The 11,109-nt window shown below is 41.2% G+C and overlaps 1 protein-coding gene across 1 annotated transcript; it reads left to right on the top strand.

Annotated features, from left to right (window-relative positions):
- The first annotated feature begins 5,526 nt into the window (after nucleotides 1-5,526).
- On the top strand, nucleotides 5,527-10,864 carry LOC123143901 (T-complex protein 1 subunit eta). The gene is made up of 14 exons (XM_044562896.1): nucleotides 5,527-5,709; nucleotides 5,842-6,099; nucleotides 6,993-7,118; nucleotides 7,218-7,421; nucleotides 7,574-7,743; nucleotides 7,827-7,962; nucleotides 8,041-8,157; nucleotides 8,277-8,396; nucleotides 8,483-8,581; nucleotides 8,664-8,753; nucleotides 9,491-9,572; nucleotides 9,671-9,759; nucleotides 9,853-9,927; nucleotides 10,480-10,864. The coding sequence occupies exons 1-14, from the start codon at nucleotides 5,695-5,697 to the stop codon at nucleotides 10,570-10,572; spliced, it is 1,674 nt and encodes a 557-aa protein (XP_044418831.1). The 5' UTR covers nucleotides 5,527-5,694; the 3' UTR covers nucleotides 10,573-10,864.
- Nucleotides 10,865-11,109: the final 245 nt, after the last annotated feature.

The raw sequence follows: 11,109 nt of genomic DNA on the forward strand, positions 1-11,109 counted from the left end.
TAATTTATAGGAACAAGAATCAACTAGCATAGGAAGGCAAAACAAGTATAACTTCAAAACTTTAAGCACATAGAGAGGAAACTTGATATTATTGCAACTCCTACAAGCATATATTCCTCCCTCATAATAATTTTCAGTAGCATAATGAATGAATTCAACAATATAACCATCACATAAAGCATTCTTTTCATGATCTACAAGCATAGAAAATTTTCTACTCTCCACATAAGCAAAATTCTTCTCATTCGGAATAGCGGGATCACTAGTTCCTAAAGTTGACACTCTTCCAAACCCGCTTTAGATGATAGTATTATTCATACTCCAAAAGATATAAGTGAAGTTCATGGAGCATTCTTTAATTAATATAGACTAACCAATAACCAAGCTCAAAATATATAAGTGAAGCACACGAAGCATTCTATAAAACCATACTCAAATGATTTAAGTGAAGCACAAAGAGCGATTCTATAAGATCATACTTAAAAGAAATAAGTGAAGAACATGAAGTATTCTATAAATAAATGAAGGGCTATCTCATACTAGCTTGATTCTTAAAGGAAAAACAAAAACACAAAGGACACAAATCATGTGAACAAAACAAAAACCGAGGTATACCGATATTTGTTGAAGAAGAAAGATGGGATGCCAACCGGGGCATCCCCAAGCTTAGATGCTTGAGTATCCTTTGAAATATTTGCTTGGGGTGCCTTGGGCATCCCCAATCTTTAACTCTTGCCTCTCTTTATTCTTCTCATATTGATAGTTCCTCGATCTTCGAACACTTCATCCACACAAAACTTTAACAAAAACTTTGTGAGATCCGTTAGTGTAATAAAGCAAACTACCACTTTAAGGTACTGTAATGAACTCATTATTTATTTATATTGGTGTTAAACCTACTGTATTCCAACTTCTCTATGGTTCATACCCCCCGATACTAGCCATAGATTCATCAAAATAAGCAAACAACACGCGAAAAACAGAATCTGTCAAAAACAGGACAGTCTGTAGTAATCTGGAAGTTTAGTAAACTTATGTAATTCCCAAAATTATGAAATAAATTTGAAAATTAGAAAATTTTGTACATAAGTAATGTGAAAAAAGTTTCATACCCATTTGACCTTCCAGTAAAAAATGTAAAATCACGCACTACAGCCAAAGTTTCTGTTTTTGTTCTGCACATAGTAAACAAGCAATCTAATCATCCTAAAACCAAAGCTTGGCACATTATTTTTATAATACAACGGATATACACAAGGGGATAATTATTACAGAGAAACTTCCATGAAAAATTCTACATTGTTTCCGTGAGCATGAACACAAGTGCTCAAGGTCGACCCTCACTTCTTCAATGTATAACTTTCCAATCACTTCTCTTTTTGAAAAACTTTTTAGGCATGAGAGACAAGTAATTTTTTTGTATTTTCATTATTTTAATTTTTTTGTATGTTTCACCCACAACTAAACAGAAACAAAAAGGAAAAACAAAATCTACTTAGTGAAGAAAGCAAACAAGCACACATGAGAATATCAACCCCACACTATTGCTCCCCGGCAACGGTGCCAGAAAAGAGCTTGATAATCCCCAAGTGTAGGGAATCATCGTAGCAATTTTCAAAGGTGGAAGTGATAAATATGGAGTGTCGAACCCACAAGGAGCTAAAGGTAAGATCAATATTCTCTCAAGCCCTATCTGCCACTGATACGACTCTACGTACACCGAACGTTTGCATCCAACTAGAAACGAGAAATAAAACTACGTTGTGGATATGAAGAGGATAACTTTGCATGATATCGGAGAGCTAAAACATAAAAGTAGGTGTTGTTATCATAAAGTTAGAATATATTAATAAATATTATAAATAGCGAGTGTGGAATAATGATGGATCGGTATGCGGAATTGTCCTAGGCAATTGTTAACAAGACCGATAGTCGTCATTGCAATTTCATATGAGGGAGAGGCATAAGCTAACATACTTTCTCTTCTTGGATCATATGCACTTATGATTGGAACTCTAGCAAGCATCCGTAACTACTAAAGATCATTAAGGTAAAACCCAACTTTAGCATTAAAGCATCAAGTCCTCTTTATTCCCATACGCAACAACCCCCTTACTCGGGTTTGTGTTTCAGTCACTCACCAACCCACTACAAGCGAATCATGAACGTATTGCAACACCTACAACGGGAGTCCCTCACGCTTGCGCGACACGGAGAGCACCATAGGACAGCACCAATAATAAAACATACAACTCATACCAATCTAGATCATCAATCAACCCAAAGACAAAGGATATCTACTCAAAACATCATAGGATGGCAACACGTCATTGGATCATAATATGTGGCATAAAGCACCATGTTTAAGTAGGGATTACAGCGGGGTGCGGGAGAGTGGACCGCGTAAAATAGATGAGGATGGTGATGTTGATGAAGACGATCACCGCAACGATGATTCCCCTCCCGATGGCACTCCGGTGCCACCGAGAGAGAGGGGAGAGGTTCTCCCCCTTGTGGTTCCTCCTCCATGGCCTCCCTCCTAGATGGGGAGAGGTTCTCCCTCTGGTCCTTGGCCTTCATGGCGATGATGGCCCCTCCGGGATCCTCCTCCATGGCCTCCGGTGATGATGGCCCCCTCCGACAGGGTGCTAGAGAGGGCGTAGATTGATTTCTCGTGGCTACAGAGGCTTGCGTCGGAACTTCCGATCTAGGTTAATTTCTGGGGGTTTCTGTATTTATAGGAATTTTTGGCGTTGGTTTCACGTCAGGGGGGTCTCCGAGTCGTCCACGAGGCAGGGGCCCACGCCCAGGGGGCTGGGCGCGCCCCCACCCTCGTGGACAGCCCGTGACTCTTCTGGCCCAACTCTTTTGCTCCAGGGGCTTCTTTTGGTCCATAAAAAATCAACAAAAATTGGCACGTCAATTGGACTCCGTTTGATATTCCTTTTCTGTAAAACTCAAAAACAAGGAAAAAACAGAAACTGACACTGGGCTCTAGGTTAATAGGTTAGTCCCAAAAATCATATAAAATAGCATATAAATGCATATAAAACATCTAAGATGGATAATATAATAGCATGAATACTTCAGAAATTATAGATACGTTGGAGACGTATCAGTACACAATCATCTTGTAGAGGAAGGAAACATTACACCCGAACTTTAAACTTGCCATTCTATACATATAGGAGTCCTATCCAGATACGAGAGATAATCTTCTGTGGTGATCTTCACAGCCCACCAGTCCGGCCCATAACGAGTAATCCGGCCACCCGAGGACCCCTTAATCCAGGACTCCCTCAGTGGGGTCAACCATATACTTTGTAATAACCTCCGAAGGACCAATGACTTGAGATAAACTTTAGCAACCATTACTAGCCCCACTAACCACATTGTCATCACACCAAAACATCATCAATGGATAAATGCACTTTCATAAGCACTCCCTAGTCGAATCCATAGTGGCCAAGTGTGTGTGGTCTTTGGTAGATGAAGAACTTGTGGAACACCTGGTAGCAAGTAATCACACTAATTAATGCACTATGGTTGATAGAGCTCCGAGAATCGATGGGGCAGGAGGTCTTTGTGAAAACCTCGGTGACATTGTGCTCTATTTGGTGGGCCCGCTGTAGAGTGACGAAGAGGAATTCCAGTCACCGCTAACAACATTCTTGTTCATTAAGAACTATGTGTCACCCTTAGAGAGGTGCCTCCAGAGCAAACAAGAGCTCGACCCCAAGTCTTTCTTGAAGGGCTAAAGATGATAGCTCTGGGGAAGGCATGGTTAAAGTTCATGTCATTGTAGTTCCTGGTAGACATGACAACAAAGGCGCCATAGCAACCGCAGGATGACACATGGCATTTCTTGGGGCCAACGATGATCTCCATTAATTGCTGATCTCATTGATCCCATGGCTTGCAGTTACACCCTCTTGATTGCGAGCGAATATTGCGTGTTTGAGAATTATTGTGACAACATATTGCTCATCGACGATGAGGCATGCCAAAGGTGTGTGTTTGTGATCATGTGGAGTCATCATCTAAGAAATTAAAAAGAAGATGTAAGACTTTGCATCGGTGGAGATTATTCATGAGAAGCACAAGATGAATGCTGAAGCTCATAGTTTGACCAAATCTGCTACCACTTTAGCATATGGACGACTTGTTTGGTTACTAAAGGACCAGATATTACATGTTTTCTAAAAAAAACATTATGATTGAATAAAATATTTTCTATCCTAAAATCCTAGGGAATGGCACACTTTTTTCTCACCAAAAGTGTAAAACGGTGAACTTTTTTTTATAACGAAATAAAAGAACAAATGAGAGAACTTATGAGAAAAACAGAAAGAAGGCAGTACCTTCCAAAAAAAAACAGAGTAAAAAAATCAAGGAGGATGGTACACCTTAGCTATTTTTTTGTGTGCCCACCCCAAAAGACTTGGTAAACTATAGTGTGCATATATTTTGCTAGTTAGAGGAATCTTTGTTTTGTTACCACCTAACACTCTTAGGTCTGATTTGATTCAAAAGAATTTCATATGATTTTTTAAGGACTAAAATTCTTAGATATTTTTCTATATTTGTCGTTTGATTTGTACGATTGAGTCCTACAAGATTTTTTCTCAAGAAATATTCTGTAGTACATTTTATAGGAACTCTAGCATCCTCGTCGACTTCTCTGCGATGCACTCAAACAAACTCAATTCTTGTAGGATTCGAATGAGCATTACAATTCGATCACGTATTTTTTCTATTCTTGTGTTTTACAATCCCGCGAATCAAGAAGAAAGCATATCACATGAAAACCAAGTTTCAAAGGAAATTGTGTCGAAACCACTTTTGAAAGTTTCTAAAAAAATCTAAAAAAAACAGGATGTTAAGAGGGTGATGTTCTATTGCCATGCGAAATTCCAAGTTCAAACACATCACCAGTCACTATTCATTGCAGAATTTGTTCTTTTCATAGCTCGTAAATGGTAATGCGTCCAATCTTCAAAATTCCAGATGCTAATATAACATATCACTCTTAACGTCATGTATACTTTTGAGTTTTTTTAACCTTAAAACATCGTTTTCACATGGTTTTCATCGATTTCCACCGAAACTTGATTTCCATGTGATATTCTCTTAATTAGAAAGCCCTTACATATAGGGTTGGAGAAAAAAAAACGTATACCTGTCAAAGGAATAGTATGTGTGCCTGTTTGTGACAAGTTTCAAAGGAGATAAATGATTCATAAAATTATCACTACCAGAAAATATTGAAAATGCATGCTGCACGTCTTATTCAAAATGCTAAATCCCCTCATATAAAAAATTCTCATAAGGAGTATTGTTCTTGTGACTAGAGCATTTATGTAGCACGAAAAATGAAACAGCGAAAGTTTTACTGCGAAATCCCCTCATCTCAAAAAAGAAAAAGGAAGTTGTACTGCGAAATGACGTGGCCCCATCGAGGCCGCTGAAAGCAGTAAAATCAAGGGCTCACATCAGGGCAGGAGTGAGTACTAGAAGGCTCGGCAGTGCTGCGAACCAAACAGGGCTGTGTGGGCTTTCAGACGGACCTGGCAACCTAAACCGCAAAACCCTTTTCCCTCCTCCCCCCTCCCCTCTTGGCCTCTTCCTTGTCGCGCCGCCCAGATCTCTCGCCCCACTCCAAACCCTAGCTCCGCCTCCGCGCAGCCACAAGCCATGTCGTCGATGATGGTAAGCACCTCCCACCGCGAAACCAATGATCCATCCGCGCCGCGCCGCCGCCTCCCCCTCTCTCGCAAGCACGCAAGCTTGGGATCGATCCATGGTTCTGACTCGTTCCCGTGGGGTTTCCGTTTTCCGCAGCAACCGCAGATCATCCTGCTCAAGGAGGGGACGGACACGTCGCAGGGCCGCGCGCAGGTGGTCAGCAACATCAGCGCGTGCACGGCGGTGGCCGACACGGTGCGGACCACCCTGGGGCCCCGCGGGATGGACAAGCTCATCCACGACGACAAGGGCACCACCATCTCCAACGACGGCGCCACCATCATGCGCCTCCTCGACATCGTGCACCCCGCCGCCAAGATCCTCGTCGACATCGCCAAGTCTCAGGACTCCGAGGTATTATCCATTCGTCTGCCTGCTGTACTGTTGTTACTCGCTGTTGCTGTCACAAAAATAACGCCCCTCAGTGTCCTCTCCTTGATGCATTTCTGGTGCATTGGGGCTTAACGCTGTTCGTGCCTTCGATAAATCAAGGCCGAAACAGCTGCTCCGTAGTTTTATCTCGTTTTTGTATTGTACCAAAGAATACTTTGTTGTTTGCGGATGGGACTCTGAATAAATCTCTTGCCGCATTGCCACTTATTAATCCGTCTAGTAAATTCGTTATAATAAAATGGTCTACCCTGTTCGATCTGGGGACCGACTCATCAGCTCACAGTTATCCCACGGATGATCCCTGATATTCTCCGACGTGAAATACCCAGCTCAAACTATTGATTATGGGCATCTGAGACTGCCACTGGGTGACATACTGATTTTTGCTGTTTGAACTCAAATTTGTCCTCTGTTTTGTCCACGTTTTCACACAGAGGGGTATTTTTAGCTTTGGTTCGATCAACATTTCTCATGTTGTATATTGTATATGTGTACTTTACATTGCAATCTGTGTACTTGTTTGTTTCGATTTTTTTTGTCTTCTCTGATGTTCAAGTTCTTTGCTTCCCTGTTAACTAATTAGCTGTGAACTACCAAGGAATTGTTTTCTGACTTTCCTACCAGAAGAATCTATTTCCAGTTTTCAGGTTATGCCTTTCTCGCAATGAGTGCATTTTCTAGAATTGGTGCCTAATTACTTGGTAGTAAGAAGTGAAAGTGTCATGAACCGCAACAGTTGCTTTTTACCACTGGTCTTAATTTCTACCACAGCACTATCTGAGTAACCTATTACTTTTAGCCTTTATTTTCTTGTTGGGCCGTTTTAGTAACATCAGTTTTATTGTTTACTTCAGGTTGGTGATGGCACAACTACAGTGGTGCTTCTTGCTGCAGAATTCATGAAGGAAGCTAAACCTTACGTGGAGGATGGAGTGCATTGTCATAATATAATCCGTAGTTATAGGAGCGCTGGCAACATGGTCCGTGACCACCATTACTTTTCTATCTTTTGAATGGCCGAACTTTTGACTTGCCTGTAAACTCTGAAGCTGATTCTGTTAACCTGAAATTTGCATCAGGCGATTGAAAGGGTTAAAGAGCTGGCAGTCAGCATAGAAGGAAAAAGCCTGGAAGAAAAGAAATCATTGTTAGCAAAGTGTGCTGCCACAACACTCTCGTCAAAATTGATAAGCGGAGAGAAAGAGTTCTTTGCTTCTATGGTTGTGGATGCTGTCCTTGCTATTGGTCATGATGACAGACTTAACCTTATTGGAATTAAGAAGGTAATTTCCTGCAATTGTCACTTCGGTAGGATATATGCTTTTCTTCTACTCATCCATATTTCAGTCTTCCAACACGCTAGAAATGACACTGAATTGGTTTCTTGCTACAAGATATTAAAGCTTGTCATTGTGATACATTGGTTGAATTATAGGTTCCTGGAGGTACCATGAGAGATTCCTTCCTTGTCAATGGCGTTGCTTTCAAGAAGACATTTTCCTATGCTGGATTTGAGCAACAACCAAAGAAATTCCTGAATCCAAAGATTCTTTTGTTGAACATTGAGCTAGAGTTGAAGTCTGAGAAAGAAAACGCAGAGATCAGGTATGTAGCTTCATTCAAGCGTGTCTATTGTATGTGTTCTCCATCTGTACTGATGATCCTTTTTGTTTCTCCTTTATCTACAGATTATCAGACCCTCTGCAGTACCAATCAATTGTTGATGCTGAATGGAACATTATTTATGACAAGCTGGACAAGTGTGTTCAAAGTGGCGCAAAAATAGTTCTGTCGCGGCTAGCTATCGGTGATCTTGCAACACAGGTATGCTCATCTTGTCACGTTTTTCAGCTATTGTGCAACATTTTTGTACCCTAACTAAGTTCACTTTCCTTTCTACAGTATTTCGCGGATAGAGACATTTTCTGTGCTGGTCGGGTCACAGAAGAGGATTTACAACGCCTGAGCTCAGCTACAGGTGGAACTGTTCAAACCTCTGTCAACAATGTCATTGATGAGGTGCATACCTATTTGTGAATTGTTTTGGTTCCTGTTGGATATTGAGCATGTTTGGATTATGTCAGTTGCTGGCATGGAACGTAAGCTGATAATCTTTATCATTATTATTTTGGTTGAAGGTCCTTGGCACATGTGAGATTTTTGAGGAAAAGCAAGTAGGCAATGAAAGGTTTAACATATTTAGTGGCTGCCCTTCTGGTCAGACAGCAACTATTGTTCTTCGTGGTGGTGCTGACCAGGTCTTCTATCAATATCATATTACCTTTTTTTGAATCAAGTTCATAAGCCGAAGGTAACTATAACTAACTGTTTTCTGCTGTTCTAGTTCATAGAGGAAGCTGAAAGAAGTCTCCATGATGCCATCATGATTGTGAGGAGAGCTGTTAGGAATTCAACAGTCGTGCCTGGTGGTGGTGCCATTGATGTATGTTAACAAAGTAACTAATCAAGCTAAAATAATTCAACCTTTCATACAACTTTACGCTGATTTTATTTATTTCTTGTAGATGGAGATAAGCAAGCATCTCCGCCTGCATGCACGGAGCATAGCTGGAAAGTCTCAGGTTTTTGTAAACTCATTTGCTAAAGCCCTTGAGGTAAATCTTCGTGTCTCCTCTTTTCTGTTTTGTTCTTTCCTGAATTGTGCTTGTGCTGTTTGTGTTGCACTTACGGATAAGCTAGAATTGGTCCTTTTTTGTCTGTTTCTGGAGGCCATAACATTCTACTTTGGTAAATTTATACTGTGTACCACACACCATTGTGGAAAATTTCCATTGCTAGATCTCAGTTGATTGTGTTGTATAGACGGTTCACATTTAGATTTCGCCAACAATCTGCTTGCTATGAAGAGGCCATAATAAGTTACAGGAGATCCATAAGTATAGTAATTAACAAATAAGATGGTTTTTGGTTTGAGGGATCACCTCATCCTGGGATAGTTTTTGCTGCTTATGAGTGGTGAAGTGGTGAAGGGCCAACCCATTACATTCCCCAAGCCAAAGAAGTGGCTCATGTTTGCAGTTAGGGTGTGATGGTCTCTCACGGTCTCGCCATCTGGTACGTCACACCAAAAACGCCATAAGCAGGGAGTTTGAGTCATCCATGGCCTTCCGTATGCAAGAACGTGTAACTGACAGAAATGTAGATGACACATTTTTCTGAAAAGAACTCATGAGCTGTTGTTTGCTAACTTTTGCTAGCTGTTGTTCGTTTGGCCTATGCCGACACAGAAACCAAGCAAATTAACTTTGCGTTGATAAATCTTGAACTGTAGTCATGTTTAATTGTATCTTCCTGCCTGTGTTACATCCGCCATTTTAAACAACTTGTGCAGGTTATTCCTAGGCAACTTTGTGATAATGCTGGATTTGACGCAACTGATGTGCTCAATAAGCTCAGACAGAAGCATGCAGCTGGTTTGTTCTTTTATCATTTTTTTATGAGTTTGTACTGTTATCTACAAAGTTGTGAACCAGCAAAGTGTATTGTCTAATGTACTTCTATGATGTACCAGATGGTGGTGCTAATTATGGTGTTGACATCAACACTGGTGGAATTGCGGATTCCTTCGCTAACTTTGTGTGGGAACCTGCAGTCGTGAAGGTAATTGGGCTTCCGGTTTGGTTCTTTAGCATTTCTGTATCGAGATATTCTTATGCTAACTTGATGTTGATAACCATGTCTTTTTTTGTTCAGATCAATGCAATTAATGCCGCGACCGAAGCTGCCTGCCTTATTCTGAGTGTTGACGAAACAGTGAAAAACCCAAAGGTAAGAGCTTTAAATACCTAGTGGACATTAGTGAAACCCAAAGATTATTTTCTGTTGTATGTGGAGCTGTGGCCCTGATTTTCTTTTGCCAATGCACTTTGTATGCTGCCCAGCATGTTCATCTTGTGTACTAAAGTCCCCTTGTGCTGAGGAGGAGACTGTTGCTAATTTTATGGGAAAACGATAATATAAATGTTCTAGTTAGGCATTAAAGAATCTTGTATCTAAACCTCCATTTACTATCTTAATGGTACTACCAAATCAATTCAGCTCTGAGAAGTTCAATGAGATCATGTTGGTCTTTACATGGTACGGCTAGTGTTCATGGTGGACTTGTCCTAATCAATTGTGCTCTATATGCCTGCTGCTTTTGGGTACTTATGTTCAGTTCTTATTGTGATGGCTACGTCTGGATTGCACTTTTGAGCAATAACTTTTCAGCACATAGTTAATTTGCTCACAGCATCTTGTCTTTGGTTTGGGTACATTTCACGTTGCATTTACAAAATATTGCATGTCACCTAACTGTCATTTTTTTGTGCCATGCCTTAGTCGGAGAGTGCGCAAGGTGACGCTGCTGCGATGGGTGGCCGTGGTGGAGGGGGAATGCGTGGTCGAGGCGGCAGGGGAATGCGCAGGCGGTAAATTAGTCAGCTCCGCCCTGTAACCTTATGCTGCCCTGGCGGGGTCAGATTTTGAGTTCCCTCTGTTCGGGCTGTTGGTCCTGGCATTACCCGCATCCAGGTTTTGTGGAATTTGTATGTCTGATGTGAGAGTTTCTAGTGTTAAGAATGTGCTAGACTTTTGTTTGAGAACATGGAAGACATGGCAGGCGTGTGTTTATCTAGCGGTTACCGGTTGTGGTATTATAGCACGAACTATGTTCTTGTTTTGGTGATTCGTCTTGCCTATTGGTCTATATTATGTTCGCGAGATCTTGATTGCCTCGCTGGTTGAGAACTAACTTTGCTAACTTTAACTCTCTGATGTTATTGGCGTGTTGTTTGAAATGCTGATATCGGTAGTAGTGAGAGCAACTTGAACAGGCTGACCCAAACAGACGGTGTTTTTGTCCGCTTTTTGTCCGTTTGGGTCGGCCGCCCGCTGTCCGTCCTCTTTTAGTTTTGGGTCTGCATTGTGCCCAACGGACCGACCCATTTCATGACCGCGTGCGTTTAAGAT

This window comes from Triticum aestivum, chromosome 6D (genome assembly GCF_018294505.1).
Source record: "Triticum aestivum cultivar Chinese Spring chromosome 6D, IWGSC CS RefSeq v2.1, whole genome shotgun sequence".
Classification (NCBI taxonomy): domain Eukaryota; kingdom Viridiplantae; phylum Streptophyta; class Magnoliopsida; order Poales; family Poaceae; genus Triticum; species Triticum aestivum.

Bases quoted from the DNA above. Each gene is read 5' to 3' on its own strand.
- LOC123143901 (XM_044562896.1), top strand. The intron at 7,963-8,040 runs GTATGCTCATCT...TCCTTTCTACAG, and splicing joins TCGGTGATCTTGCAACACAG to TATTTCGCGGATAGAGACAT. The intron at 9,760-9,852 runs GTAATTGGGCTT...TTTTTTGTTCAG, and splicing joins GGGAACCTGCAGTCGTGAAG to ATCAATGCAATTAATGCCGC.